The sequence below is a fragment of the Carcharhinus amblyrhynchos genome, chromosome 18 (assembly GCF_965287045.1).
Source record: "Carcharhinus amblyrhynchos chromosome 18, sCarAmb.v2.hapA, whole genome shotgun sequence".
Classification (NCBI taxonomy): domain Eukaryota; kingdom Metazoa; phylum Chordata; class Chondrichthyes; order Carcharhiniformes; family Carcharhinidae; genus Carcharhinus; species Carcharhinus amblyrhynchos.
The window spans coordinates 35009344-35025554 of record NC_137341.1 but is presented as its reverse complement, the minus strand read 5'-3'; the positions used below and the strand labels follow the sequence as shown (position 1 = coordinate 35025554).

The 16211-nt window shown below is 44.3% G+C and overlaps 1 protein-coding gene across 4 annotated transcripts in view; it reads right to left on the bottom strand.

Moving 5' to 3' along the window:
- The window catches only part of polr3e (polymerase (RNA) III (DNA directed) polypeptide E), a 70577-nt gene that overhangs the window by 40664 nt on the left and 13702 nt on the right, over positions 1-16211 (bottom strand). For 3 of the 4 annotated variants that reach the window (XM_080206787.1, XM_080206785.1, XM_080206786.1), the window contains exons 8-9: positions 14995-15102; positions 11281-11330 (exon numbers count right to left, since the gene is read on the bottom strand). In XM_080206787.1, the coding sequence (XP_080062913.1) occupies positions 11281-11330; positions 14995-15102 (158 nt within the window). The remainder of the gene's footprint in view (positions 1-11280; positions 11331-14994; positions 15103-16211) is intronic. The other variant, XM_080206788.1, reaches the window with a different exon arrangement.

Here is a 16211-nt window from a genome sequence, read left to right as displayed (position 1 = left end):
AACTGAATCCTTTCCCAGCCCAGGACACTGGCAGTAAACAAAACTATGGACTAAACATGAAACTTCCCATGCGACAAGAGAAAACAAACTTGCATTTCTAAAGTGCCTTCCACATCCTTGGGATTATCCAGAAGTGCTACAGTGAATAAAGTACTATTGAAGCGATTTGCAATATGGAGTGTGCACTGTCTTTAGCTCATTTTTTTAAAGAACGTTTGAAGCAACACTGCTTGAAAAAGTTAAAATAACCAAAGGATAATAAAAGGTTTAGACATTGCAACCAGGAAAACCAAACAAAACAGAAAATACTAGAGAAACTCAGCAGGTCTGACAGCATCTGTGGAGAGAGAGCAGAGCCAACATTGAGAGTCTGAATGACTCTACGTTCAGCTCTGCCGAGGTCAACCACAGTTGGCGACTGGCAGCAAAAATAGTGCAGAATTCTAAAGAAAGGGATGCTGAAGGTTTTTTTGCATTTGTAGTAGGGAATGGGTTAATGAACTTTGTAATGCTTGGAGATTGGTAAAAATAGTATTGTAAGATTTGTTCTGGACTTGTTTTCGTGTGTCCCAGATAAAGAGACTGCAGCTGTCCTTGCTGTTGTACACAAGTTTATGATAGTCCATTCAGAAATGTAGCTGACCTAGCTTGTATCTATGTTTGTGTCTTTAACATTGTGGACTTCTGCCTAACATAGTGAAGCTTGCATGCCACAATATATTCATATATATTCGTTATGTACTGCTTATGTGTCATGTACCAACATATTATATGCTATACAACTTATGAACATAAATTTGTTTTGCCAGCCTGTATGTTAGCTAAGGGCTAATTACACCACCGACAATTGCGTCCTTGAGATAACCACAAAGAGACGCCGAGGCAGCCATGTTCCCACAATGGAGGATAAGCCACAACCTGGGAACCTGCTGAGAATGAGAAGATGCGTATGTGACTGGAGGGGTATAAATATGTGCTCTTAAGTTGTGTTCGGAGAGAAGCCTGGGGAACCGCTGTTAAGTACCAGGTGAATCTCCCAAAAACATTTGAATAAACTTGCTTTACCGTCGAGTTTGAATAAACCCTACAGTACAGAGAGGCCCTTCAGCCCATCGCGTCTGCACCAACCACAATCCCACCTAGGCCCTACCCCCAACTGCTACATATTTTACCCACTAATCCTCTCTAACCTATGCATCTATGGTCAATTTAGCATAGCCAATCAACGTAACCCGCACATCTTTGGACTGTGGGAGGAAACTGGAGCATCCAGAGGAAACCCACGCAGACGAGGAGAATGTGCAAACTCCACACAGATAGTGACCCAAGCCAGGAATCGAACCCAGGTCCCTGGAGCTGTGAAGCAGCAGTGCTAACCACTGTGCTGCCGTGACTCACAACTGGCCTCAGGGGTATCTTTTACCTACAACAATTGGTGCCAAAACCTGGGATCTGTTTACGGGTCCGGTTGAATGGCCACAACTGGAGCTCCGGAATAGATCACTGAACTTAAGGGAGTGAATCAAAGTACAGTAGGTGCTCATCTGTGATGAAAGAGCGTGAGAGTGTGTGAGAGGTCTGAACTGAACATGTATGGACAAAGAGGCATCTGTCTTTACACCCAGCCTTAGACCGGTTGTTAAGAGGGGTAGCTCCCCCCACGCGAAGGTCAGGATTTTGAAATGGGTGAGAAGGCTGGAGAAAGATGCCTGGGGTGTGATGTTCAGATGTGAGTAAGAAAGAATCTGTTGGAGTAGAAGGAAAAGCCGACTTGGTAGTATGAGCTTAAGGGTGTAGGCTCGCGAGTGTAAGCGGTGGTATGGAGGGCACTGATCATCCCTGACAGGTATCACCGGATCTGATAAGAGTGACCTAGGAGTGGGAGAGTGAGAAAGGAGAATAGAGGACTCCAGGTGATGAGTATAAACTTATCGGTGTTATGGCAGGACAAGAACAGTGGGGACGCCCAGGATCCCTGATAATCGAATATATGATGGAGAGGGACAAATTCATTAAACAGATGAGGAAAGGGGGGTGGGATCCATCTCACCTGCTAGACCAACAATGGAAATGGTTGGAAAAAAAACTCAAAAAATTGGAGTTCTCTTAGTTCACCAATTGACCAGATTAATTCAACAGGTAAAAAAAATGGGCTGATGACAAAGAGAGAATTAAAACATCGGAATCACAGATTAGAGAGTTAGAAAGAGAAACCAGACAAAGAAGATAGGAGTATTGTTCATACATCAGTTAGCTGGACTAATTAAGCAAGTAGTCACCTGCACTAAGAAGTGAAGATTAAAAAAAGATTAGGGAATTAGAATTCAGAGTAAGGGAACTGGAGAAACAAAACCAAGTGTTAGAAGACTACTGTTGGGGGACATTACCTCCCTACCCCAGCAGTATGACTGTGAAACTCACAGCGCCTTGGGGGCGACTTTGATACTGAGGAGGTGGTCTGCGACCTTGCTCCGGTATTGAGGGGAGGAACAGTAAATAATCCCACTGACTGATTTAAAACCTTCACACCAGGGAAAAGACATCAGATCCTAGCGTCACTGGGAAAACTCCAGCCCTGGAATGCAAATACCAAATTTTGGTATCATCATCGTCCCACAAGATATAGCTAACACGTTCTGGTCCATCCCCTTGAACTTTAACTCATAGGATAAATTTGTCTTCACAGTAGGCAATAAGCAGTACACATGGACTAGACTCCCACAGGGATTCCATAATAGCCTGGTCATATTTCGCTAAGCAATGAGCAATTTCTAGAATAATTGGAACTCCCGAAAGGGAACACAATCTTAAAGTGTGCAGACAATATTTTGATACCCTCTGAAACTAAAGCAGACCATCAGACAGCATTATACTCGATCTTGAAGCACTTAGAAGATCAAGGGTTAAAGGCAAATGCAAAAAAGGTCCAAATAGGAAAGACACAGGTGTTATATCTGGGACATTTAATATCCCAAGAGACCAAGGAGATGCTCATGGACAGGAAAGCCTCCATACAGCAAATGCCTAGGCTGGTGACTGTCCGAGGAGTAAGGAAGGTTTTAGGATTATTTAATTATAGCTGCAACTTTATGCCAGAATTTGCTAAATTGGCTGAGCCAATGAGAAGGGCGAAGTGGGAGGCAGTGCTCCTCCGCCCCAGCATCACCATTGTATGAGACATGAGAGAGAACGCCGCCGAAGGAAGGTTAGGTGAAGGAAGATCACATACATGTGGGAATGTAGATGAGGGAGCAGAGGAAAGTAGAATAAAGGAGGTGCCCCTGGAGGAGACCCTGTTTGTGGATGGATCACAGAAGTATATAGGTGGGTCACCATGAAGGGGATAGACTTACAAGTGGTCCGAGCAGGAAGTACATAAGAACATAACATAAGAACATAAGAAATAGTAGCAGGAGTAGGCCATCCAGCCCTTCGAGCCTGCCCCGCCATTCAATAAGATCATGGCTGATCTGTCGTGGCTCAGTTCCACATTCCCGCCCTCTCCCCATAACCCTTAATCCCCTCGCTTATCAAAAACCCATCAACCCGCGTCTTAAAAATATTTAGCGAGGCAGCCTCCACCACCTCAACGGGCAGGGAATTCCAGAGATTCACCACCCTTTGAGTGAAGAAGTTCCTCCTCAACTCCGTTCTAAACTGCCCCCCCTTTATCTTGAGGCTGTGCCCCCTAGTCCTACTATCCTTTCTGAGCAGGAAGAGCCTCTCCACCTCTATCCTATCCATCCCATTCATCATCTTATATGTCTCAATGAGATCTCCCCTCATTCTTCTAAACTCTTAACGAGTACAAGCCTAGTTTATTCAGCCTCTCCTCATAGTTCAACCCCCTCAACTCCGGTATCAGCCTAGTAAACCTCCTCTGCACTCCCTCCAAGGCCAAAATATCCTTGCGTAAGTGCGGCGACCAAAACTGCACACAGTACTCCAGCTGCGGCCTCACCAATGCCCTACACAGCTGCAGCAAGACCTCCCTACTTTTATATTCAATCCCCCTCGCTATGAAGGCCAGCATCCCATTAGCCTTCCTGACCACCTGCTGCACCTGCAGGCTGGGTTTTTGCGACTCATGCACAAGGACCCCGAGGTCCCTCTGCACCGTCGCCTGCTCCAGTTTTTCGCCCCGTAAGTAATAGTCCTTCCTGCCATTATTCCTACCAAAGTGGACCACCTCGCACTTGCCAACATTAAATTCCATTTGCCAGTTCCTGGCCCATTCGCCCAGTCTATCTAGATCCTTCTGCAGACTCTCCACACCCTCCGCGCAATTTGCCGTTCCACCAATCTTGGTGTCATCAGCAAATTTCGACACCATACACTCGGTTCCCTCCTCCAGATCATCTATATAAATGGTAAATAGCTGAGGCCCCAGCACCGACCCCTGGGGCACTCCACTAGTCACCAACCACCAATCCGAATAGCACCCACAAGTGGCAGAACTCGTAGCCCTGACACAGGCTTTTACTGAGGTACGGGGAGAACATTTACACCGATAGCGGATATGTATTTGGAATTGTGCATGACTATATGGGGGAGAAGGGGATTTGTCACAGCAGGAAGCACCAGAATCAAACATGGCCAGATTTATTAGAGGTCAGTGAACTCCCATTGTAAAGGGTTAAAAAGAAACAAGCAGGCTGACTCTATGGTACAGAGAGAGGGCATAATTGTGCAATCGAGAGCCTCATGTGGTGCAATAGGGTATAGCCAATCAAAGTGAATTGCTTTGAGTTTAATAAGTTATGTAGGGATCGGACAGAGATTTGAGCTCTGCCACGTGGAGGCATTACATTACATCTGAAAGGTTGCAAGGAGAGTTAAACATTTAGGCACACGGTAGATTTGATTTTGTACTTGCCTGTGTTGGTTACAAAGACAGAGCTGTAGAAATAATTAATCATGTAGATTGCTGCACATTAGAATGCTTTCAGTATTTCTTCACGTATCTGTGCTCCAAGTGATAAGATCCAGTTGTGTGCTCGTGAAATGTTTTGTTTCACTATGCCAAAATTATAAGAATGTGCAAGGATCTTAATTTAGTTAAAGGTGATAAAAATAAATCTTATTTTGGATTTTCTGGATCACGCTTTTGTTAAATTTAAAAATGTATTCTTGATAGGAATAATTCTTTCATTGTCAATTCTAAGTGTTTGACGAGTCCATCTGAGTGAACTTACTCATAAGAACATAAGAAGTAGGAGCAGGAATAGGCCATCTAGCCCTTCGAGCCTGCCCAGCCATTCAATAAGATCATGGCTGAACTGAAGTGGCTCAGTTCCAATTTCTCGCTCTCTCCCCATAACCCTTAATTCCCTTGTCTGCCAAAAACCTATCTACCCGTGTCTTAAATATATTTAGCAAGGTAACCTCCACCACTTCAATGGGCAGAGAATTCCAGAGATTCACCACCCTTTGAGGGAAGATGTTCCTCCTCAACTCTGTTCTAAACTGCACCCCCCCCCCCCACTTATCTTGAGGCTGTGCCCTCTAGTCCTGCTGTCCTTTCCAAGCGGGAAGAATCTCTCTACCTCTACCCTATCCATCCCTTTCATTATCTTATATGTCTCTATAAGATCTCCCCTCATACTTCTAAACTCCGAGTACAGACCCAGTCTATTCAGTCTCTCTTCATAGTCCAACTCCCTCATCTCCGGTATCAGCCTAGTGAACCTCCTCTGCACTCCCTCCAAGGCCAAAACATTCTTGCGCAAGTGCAGCGACCAAAACTGCACAGTACTCCAGTTGCGGCCTCACCAATGCCCTGTACAGTTGCAGCAAGATCTCCCTACTTTTATATTCTATCCCCCTCGCTATAAAGGCCAGCATCCCATTCGCCTTCTTGATCACCTGATGCACCTGCAGACTGGGTTTTTGCGACTCATGCACAAGGACCCCCAGGTCCCTTTGCACCGTAGCATGCTGCAGCTTTTCACCCTTTAAATAGTAATCCCTCCTACTATTATTTCTGCCAAAGTGGATAACCTCACACTTGCTAACATTATACTCCATCTGCCAGGTCCTCGCCCACTCGCTCAGCCTATCCAGATCCCTCTGCAGACTTTCCACACCCTCCGCACAATTTGCTTTTCCACTCATCTTTGTGTCATCAGCAAATTTCATCACCCTACACTCAGCCCCCTCCTCCAGATCATCTATATAAATGGTAAATAGCTGAGGCCCCAGCACCGATCCCTGCGGCACCCCATTAGTTACCAACCGCCAATCAAAATAGCACCCATTGATACCAACTCTCTGCCTCCTATTAGACAACCAATCCTCTATCCACGCTAACACCATACCCCCAACTCCATGCCCCCTAACCTTCTGAAGCAACCTTTTGTGCGGCACCTTATCAAACGCCTTTTGAAAAATCGAGAAACACCACATCCACCGGTTCCCCTCTGTCTACTGCACTAGTCACATCCTCATAGAATTCCAATAAATTCGTCAAACACGACTTCCCCTTAACGAATCCGTGCTGCGTCTGCTCTATCACACAGTTCTTTTCTAGGTGCCTTGTTATTTCTTCTTTGATGACGGATTCAAGCATTTTTCCAACAACAGACGTTAAACTAACCAACCTATAATTCCCTGCCTTTTGCCCGCTACCTTTTTTAAACAGCGGCATAACATTAGCCGTTTTCCAATCTTCCGGCACTTCCCCGGAATCCAGCGAAGTTTGGTAAATAATCACTAAGGCATCTACTACCACCTCTGCCATTTCCTTCAGAACCCTGGGATGCATTCCATCCAGTCCTGGGGACTTGTCCACCATCAGTCCTGCCAGTCGATCAAGCACTACCTCTCTAGTGACAGTAATCGCATTCAGGCCCTCAACTCCTACCATCCTTCTATCTTTAATATCCGGCAAACTATTCGCGTCCTCCTCCGTGAAGACCGAGGCAAAAAACTTATTTAAGGCCTCAGCCATTTCCTCATCTCCCACCACTAAATCCCCCCTCTCATCCGCTAAGGGTCCAACATTCACTCTAGCCAGCCTCCTCCTCTTTATATATTTGTAAAAACTCTTACTGTCCTTTTTTATATTTAGTGCTAGTTTAGCTTCATAGTCTATCCTTCCTTTCTTTATCAACTTCTTAGTCATTCTTTGTTGATTTTTAAACCTCTCCCAATAATCTATTCGCCCACTACTTTTAGCCACTCTAAAAGTATCAGCTTTTAATTTAGTACTCTCCTTTATTTCCTTTGATAACCAAGGCTGATTATCCCTTCTCCTACGTTCCTTCTTTACCACTGGAATATATTTCTGCTGAGCACCGAAAAAGATCTCCTTAAAGATCCTCCACTGTTCCTCAGCAGTCCTACTGACCAATCTGCGCCCCCAATCTACATTTGCCAATTCCTCTCTCATCCTATCGTACTCCCCTCTGTTCAAAGAGAGGACACAGGTCCAGGACCCTACTTTCTCATCCTCCATCTGCATCAAAAACTCAACCACACAATGATCACTCATCCCAACAGGATCCCTCACAACAAGTTCCCTAATTCTTCCAGCCTCGTTACACAACACCAGATCTAAGATAGCTCGCTCCCTCGTTGGTTCCCCTGCCCTTCTGCTGAAACAAGCAGAGAATTAACCCATTCTGTCCCAGATAGGATGGATCTTAGTGTTATAAGAGTTGCAATAATTTTAGGACGTAAAGTAAAAAAAACTAATAAAAGAGTTACATAAGGTAGAACAGGATTGAGTGTTTAAAACGTGTGCAAGTTGTGAATCAACCACAAACCTGGAGTAGAACTGATCACAAAGCACACCCTGTTGTAATCTCAGTTTTTGTATTTCAGTGTGTTTGTGTGGTCTGGTCACTTGTCTTTTTGTGGAGCATTTATTGCGGGCATTAAATGTAATGCTTTACATTTCAGTTTAACTTCAAAGGGGTTGAGGAAGTGTTAAACCTGTTAATCTATAAGATTTCTTGAATTTACTTCTGTTTTGAATTTAATCACAGTTTGGAAGAAAGACGAATGGGATGCATGTTGGAAGCTTCCATGTGTGTCTGTGTGTGTTTAACAAAGTGGTCGCGTGGATATTTCCTTGTTATTTGCTTTAATGTTCTTCCCCTAATTGTGATTTTACAATAGTGGGCTTGATACAGAGTTTAAATAAAAATTGGAAAGTAAATTGAAGTTTAAGAAATTAGGTAGACCTTGGAGGGGACCATGCGCTCTTTCCTTTGTCCTGAAGTAGAAATTACGTGAGAGTTAATTGAGAAGTTAAGAGAAGAGAATAAGTAATTTTGTGGAAGGGTAGAAAAGTAGGAACAAAAGAATGATTTTGTAATAATAATAATGATGAAATAGTAAATATACTGTCTATGAGTCAGTTTAAAGTATATCAAGTTAGTGAAGTCCGCAGCATATCATGAGTTACAAAATGTCTGACAATTATGTACTGTCATTGGAATTTCATGTGCCATCTATTGTTCAAGGTTTGCCTTGAACTGCAAAACTTAACTCAGTTTAAAAACAGAAACAACTTAAATTAAAAGGGTTTGGATATCACGGTTTTGATATGTAAAGTGGTATGATACAACTGTCAAATTATTATTTTTATTATACAGCATCGCACTGCCGATTCGATCAAATCCCGAAAAGCTTTAACTGATTTCATTAACATAACAGGAAGTGAAATCGGATTACTTAAGAGAGAGAGAGATAGAGAAAAAGTTGGAGACTGACTATGCATCCAGACTTAAAAATCTTGCAGCATTTGGCTGAACACAACAGATAGCTCATTACAACTTTTCGGTTATCTGTGTTTTTAAAGAGCTGGGTACAAACTGTGTCTGGCTGCATAAACAACTGGCATCTGTGACCATGAAACACTGCTGTTTAGCTCATGAGAAAATCTCTTATAGAAGGATCATTTCTGTTTAAACATCACACTTTCAAATGTGGTCAAACAAATAATCAAATTAGATATGATGTAAGAGTATTTCATATAAAGATTGGAGCTGTATGGCATGTGATTTTAATGGGGAAAGCGATGTTTTTTGATGGGGGCGGGGGGAGGCAGACGTAGGCCCTCTATGAGATAGAATTAGACAATATATTTTAGAGTTAAGCGCCCAACTGAAGGGTATGCAAAAGACTGTAGGGAAAACCAATTAACCAGTGATGAGTTAATTGAACTAAACAGACCCGAGGCACCCCTGGTGGGCAACAAGGTTATGGTAAAGACATTACCCGGAAAACCCGGGTTTGCCCCCAAACGGATTGGCCCATACGAGGTTACCATCAGTGGTGACATCTGTGCCTGCATAGATATGCAAGGCAGAAGTGTCTGGAAACACTGGACTCAATTGAAAGAGTATGCCAGCCCCAATTGAAAATATGTAATGTGTTCAATTCACAGAGACAGCCAACCTCCAAACAAGCTGATTGGGCTCGTGGGAAGTTGTGTGCAAACGATCAGGTTCGTGCAAAGTTGCGCGTGAGCGTGGGCAACCAGGTTCACGAGAGGTTGCACGCAGACCTTTGGACCATTGTATAACGGTTGCGCGGGTTATAACTAAGTAATACAATGATTCTCCTGCTGTTTCTCACGACCTTGGCCTTGTTATCAGCTTAGCTACAAAAGATCAGACTCTCCACCCCACTTTGTTGTGTAAAATCAACAGAGGTTCTATTTGCCTGGTAAGAAATGGTTCCATACCTGTTGGTCACAGCTACTAAATTCAGCAGATTAAGATTACTAGTAGCACCTGGACTCGGGTACAACAGGTCATAATCAGTGCCCCACAACCAATGTCTCGGTTAGTCTCTCCTCTGCTTATGTGAGCAGCATGACTGCCTACAATGGCACCTATTTTGTCTGCTGAAACAATGCCTATCCTTGGCTTCTGTGGGATTGGTTGGGGTCATGTTATCTAGCATATGTGGTACCCTATATTCACCATTGTGCCGACTTACGGAACCACCCCAAGACACACTTGCTCAAGACCAAGCAAGCCATTAGTGGAACAGAGCAATTCCTCATGCTAGCATACCCATTCTATGGGACAGCAAAGGCAGCGCAGGAACTTATACTTATGGCCTCGACCCTAGAGAGAATTGCAAATGAGACTAAAGATGGGTTCGAGGAGGTAAGCACGGCCATCTCAGATATCAGTAGAGACTGTAGCTCTCTCGACTGTTGCCTTATAGAACCAATTGGCTTTCGATGATATGCTAGCCTCCCAAGGAGGAACATGCGCTATAATTGGCTCCAAACGTTGTATGTGTATTCCAGATGCTTTGGAGAATATAACTAGCTTGGCGGATCATATCAAACAAGTAGCCAAGACAATACAAGATAAAGGGAACCAATATCATGATTATAACTCTCTGGGCTGGCTGGGGCAATGGTTTGGGTTGTGGAGTTCCTACCTGATGCATGGATTAATTGTACTAATTGTACTTATTATTGCTTGCTGTGTTTGTAGACATTATTGAACACCTGTTGTAAAACAGTAACAGCCTGAGTCATACCGGGCACAAGTGTGCAGGCCGAGGGGGCAGACCTCCAGACAAAGGAGTTAGGCCAGTAACAACTGGTTCTAAATTCGTCATGGGGCCATGCCTGAATGTCCCATGACCAACAGCAGGGAGTGCAGTAGGGAATGGGTTAATGAACCTTGTAATACTTGGAGATTGATAAAAAAAGTATTGTAAGATTTGTTTTCAACTTGTTTTTGTGCATCCCAGACAAAGAGACTGCAGCTGTCCTTGTTGTTGTACATAAGTTTATGATAGTCCGTTCAGAAATGTAGCTGACCTAGCTTGTATCTAGGTTTATGTCTTTAATATTGTGGACTTCTGCCTAACATAGTGAAACTTGCATTCATTATGTACTGCTTATATGTCATGTACCAACATAGTATATGCTATACAACTTATGAACATAAATTTGTTTTGCCAGCCTGTATGTTAGCTAAGGGCTAATCACACCACCGACAATTGCGCCCTTGAGATAACCATAAAGAGACGCCGAGGCAGCCACGTTCCCACAACGGAGGATAAGCCACAGCCTGGGAACCTGCTGAGAATGAGAAGACGCGTATGTGACTGGGGGTGTATAAACATGAGCTCTTAAGTTGTGTTCGGAGAGAAGCCTGGGGAACCGCTGTTAGGTACCAGATGTATCTCGCAAAAGCTTTTGAATAAACTTGCTATACTTTGACTCACAACTGGTCTCAGAGGTATCTTTTACCTATGACATGTTCAAGCAAGTGTATGCCAGTGATGAACGGTCTCACTTACAGTGATCTGCTTGACATCATCTTCTGCCTCATCCTGAGAAGAGTCACCAGCTGCAGAAGAATAACAACATGACACATCAACAAGGATTTATTTTGGCAGAGACAGGCATCAGTTTCTGGTCATCAGCCTCCAGTTGCCTGTTCTCTCAGTAAAGACTTACTATTAAACAGAATATACGTCACAAACAGGCCATTCAGCCCAACACTATTTTGATTCTCTCAGAATGTGGGTGTCATTGGATAGGTCAGCATTGTTGTCCATCCCTACTTACCCCCTGAGAAGGTGGTGGTGAGCTACATTCTTGAACCACTGCAGTCCGTGTGCTGTAGGTACACCCACGGTGCTGTAAGACAGGGTGTTCCAGGATTTTGACCCAGTAACAGTAAGGGATGGTAATACAGTCAGGGTGGTGTGTACCTAGGAGGGAAATTTGCAAGTGGTGGTGTTCCCCTGCATATGCTGCCCTTATCTTTCTCAGTGGTATTGGAAGGTGCTTGTGAGTTGCTGCAGTGCATCTTGTAGTTGGTAAACATTGCTACTGGGCTTAGAAGGGGAAAGTGACATTAACACATGATCTCCCTTGACATGGTACTGCTACCTCTCAGAGCCAGGGGCCTGGACTCGATTCCCGGCTTGGGTCACCATCTGTATAGAGCCTTCACGTTCTCCTATGGCTGTGTGGGTTTCCTCCAGGTGATCAGGTTTCCTTTCACAGTCCAAAGTTATGTGGATTAGCTATGCCAAATGGTCCCTTAGTGTTAAGAAGACTAGCTAGTGTAAATGCATGGGGTAATGGGGATAGGGCCTAGGTGGGATTGTGGTCAGTGCAGCCTTGATGGACCAAATTGCCTACTTCTGCACTGTAGGATTCAATGAACATAAGACCATGAGAAATAGGAGCAGGAGTCGGCCATCTAGCCCTTCGAGCCTGCCCCGCCATTCAATAAGATCACGGCTGATCTGAAGTGGATCAGTTCCACTTTCCCGCTTTCTCCCCATAATCCTTAATTCCCTTGTCTATCAAAAACCTAAATATATTTAGCAATGTAGCCTCCACCACTTCAACGGGCAGAGAATTCCAGAGATTCACCACCCTTTGAGTGAAGAAGTTCCTCCTCACTGCCCTCTGCGTCCCACCACTTATCTTGAGGCTGTGCCCTCTAGTCCTGCTATCCTTTCTAAGCAGGAAGAATCTCTCTACCTCTATCCTATCCATCCCTTTCATTATCTTATACATCTCTATAAGATCCCCCCTCATCCTTCTAAACTCCAATGAGTACAGACTCAGTCTATTTAGTCTCTCTTCATAGTCCAACTCCCTCATCTCCGGTATCAGCTTAGCGAACCTCCTCTGCACTCCCTCCAAGGCCAATATATCCTTGCGTAAGTGCGGCGACCAAAACTGCACACAGTACTCCAGCTGCGGCCTCACCAGTGCCCTGTACAGTTGCAGCAAGACCTCCCTACTTTTATATTCTATCCCCCTTGCTATAAAGGCCAGCATCCCATTCGCCTTCTTGATCACCTGATGCACCCGCAGACTAGGTTTTTGCAACTCATGCACAAGGACCCCCAGGTCCCTCTGCACCGTAGCATGCTGCAGCTTTTTGCCCTTTAAATAGTAATCCCTCCTACTATTATTTCTGCCAAAGTGGATAACCTCACACTTGCCAACATTATACTCCATCTGCCAGGTCCTTGCCCACTCACTGAGCCTATCCAGATCCCTCTGCAGACTTTCCACACCTTCCACACAATTTGCTTTACCACTCATCTTCATGTCATCAGCAAATTTCGTCACCCTTCACTCAGCCCCCTCCTCCAGATCATCTATATAAACGGTAAATAGCTGAGGCCCCAGCACCGATCCCTGTGGCACTCCACTAGTCACAAACCGCCAATCAGAATAGCACCCATTGATGCCAATTCTGCTTCCTATTAGACAACCAATCCCCTATCCACGCTAACACCTTACCCCAACTCTGTGCCCCCTAATCTTCTGTAGCAACCTTTTATGAGGCACCTTATCAAACGCCTTTTGAAAATCTAAAAACACCACATCCACCGGTTCCCCTGTCTACCGCACTAGTCACATCCTCATAGAAATCCAATAAATTCTTCAAACACAACTTCCCCTTAATGAATCCGTGCTGCATCTGCTCTATCAAACCATTCTTTTCTAGGTGCCTCGCTATTTCTTCTTTGATGACGGATATGACATTCAGTGCCATTACCATCTCTGAATTTCCCACTATCAACATCCTGGGGGAGGCGTGGGATCAGTGGTGGAGGGAGTGTTGAAGGTGATGAATGGGGCGGGTGCCAATCAAGTGGGCTGCTTTATTCTGGATAGTGTCAAGCTTTTTGAGTGTTGCTAGAGCTGCACTCATCCAGGCAAGTGGTGAGTATTCCATTATACTCCTGACATGTACCATGCAGATGGTGGATAAGTTCTGGATAGGCAGGAGGCTAGTTACTCTCTGCATAATTCCCAGTATCTGACCTGCTTCTGTAGCCAGTGTTTACATTGCTGGTTGAGTTTCTGGTCAATGGCAACACCTCAGGATGTTGATAGTGGTGGATAGTGCTAATGCCATTGAATGTCAATGGAGACCATGTGGTATGAATGTTAGATCACCCCCTTTATCAGCACAAGCCTGAATGTTGTCCAAGTCTTGCTGCATATGGACACGGACTGCTTTAGTACCTGAGTCACCACAAATCATAGAATCCTACAGGAGGCCATTTGGCCCATCAAGTCTGCATTGACCACAATCCCACCCAGGACCGATCCCCATAATTCCATGCATTTACCCTAGCTAGCCCCCCTGAATTTAGTATGGCCAATCTACCTAACCTGCACATCTTTGGAGTGTGGAAGAAAAGCAGAGCACCTGGAGGAAACCCACACAGACACGGGGAGAACGTGCAAGCTCCACACAGACAGTGGCCCAAGTCAGGAATCTAACGTGGGTCCCTGACGCTGAGACAGCACTGCTAACCACTGAGCCATCATGGTGCCCCACGGCTGAACATTGTGTGCAGTCATCCATAAACATCCCATTCTCACCCTAAGGTGGAGGGAAGGTCATTAAGATGGTTGGGCCTAGGACACTACCTGAAGAACTTCTGCAGTGCTGTCCTGGGACTGAGATGATTGCCCTCCAGCAACCACAACAATTTTCACCTCACTATCAGCATATTCTTTTCGGCTTTTCACCCTGATGTGTTCATCTAGCTTCCTCTTAAAATCATCTATGCTATCGGCCTCAGCCACTCCCTGTGGTAGCGAGTTCCACATTCTCTGAATTTCTTATTGGGTTTATTAGTGACTATTACATTTATGACCTGCGTTTTTGGAATCAAAAAGTGGAAACATTTCTACCTTCACCCCATTTAACCCCTTCATGACATCTAGAACTTCATTCTTCTCAGGAAGAGAGTTCCAGCCTGTTCAGTTTTTCCTGATAAATTATAACCTTAGTGTTGGTACTATTTTTATAAAATCTTCCCAAGTTAATCTTACTGGGTAGGGAACTAACGGCTCACTTCATGTGTTCAGGAAGTTCTGCAAAGTAGTTTTGTACTCGACATTTAGACTGGCTGATGCTTGGAACACTGTATACTCTCAACTGCTGCTAAAGTTCTTTTTAAGCCCCTTGAAAGGTTGCTTCAATGAAGCAACTGCCGGTCGAGTCTGACCCAACCCCCTACCTTCATTTGCAGCCTCTCTTTCCCTGTGTTTTGCATCCGCTTTATCCAGGTAGGAAAAACTCGGTCGTAGTTGTAGTATTCCATGCAATGGAGTGACGTGGAGCTCCCCTGTCACACAATATTGGAAGAGAAAAAGTTTATAAACATCACCCACAAACTGGCTGACTGTCTGGGAAGTTAATTCTCTGCAAGTACTCAGTCTGTTCTCAGTAACTCTGACTACAAGCTGACATTTCAGGCTAGGGCAATGCTGGCGAATCCACACCTGTATGTGAATTGTGCAATGTCTCTCTTGTTTTGTATCAGATTTCCTTCTGGAAAGGCTATTTGTTGCTGCTCTTTACTCAGCTGTTTTCACCATTTCCCCAAGAACTGCAGTTCTTTCGTTACTTCTCACAGTGCTTAAATAAATTTCAATAATGCTGTGTCTGAGGACACCCCATTACAGCTAATGAAGTACTTTTACAAGTGTAGTTACTGTTGTAATGTAGGAAACACAACAACCAATTTACTCTCAGTAAGTTCACACAAACAGCAACGTGACAATGACCAGATAATCAGAGTTAGTGACGTTGGTTGAGGGATAAATATTGTCCAGAGTACTGGAAGAACTCCCCTGTTCTTCTTTAAAATAGTGTCATGGGATCTGTTATGTCCACCTGAGAGAGTAGGTAACATTCAATGCCTCATCCAGAAGAAAGCAGATCCAACAACGTAAGACTCCCTCAAATACTGGCACCCTGATACTTAAGCACTTCCTCAAAACTCCACTGGGAGTGTAACACTCAAATCCCTTGAATGGAATCCACAATATTCTGACTCAAGAGATTAGAATTTTGTTTTCCTTCAATAGGTGATTGCATCAAGCTATCAGTTGCTATGTGTGTGTCATTTTAAATAAATTAACAATGGCATGAAGCAAAATACTATCAGAGGAAACAAATCCCATTCACTTTTTTTTAACCTATTCAATCTTCTTCTCTGCCATCCTTTGTTGAAGGCTGACCCCTTGCTGGGGCACAGGTCACTCTGCGACACAGTACCCCTGTTTAAATCCCACCATGGATGTTTGTGGTTTGGATTTCAGTTCAAAACCTGGGAATAAAACATGGGCACTCGCAAAAATTATTATGGCTATCATGACGGTTCAAGAATGTTCCACTGGGAAGAACATCTGCTTTCCTTATCCTTTCTGGATGTGCAGCTACATAAAACCA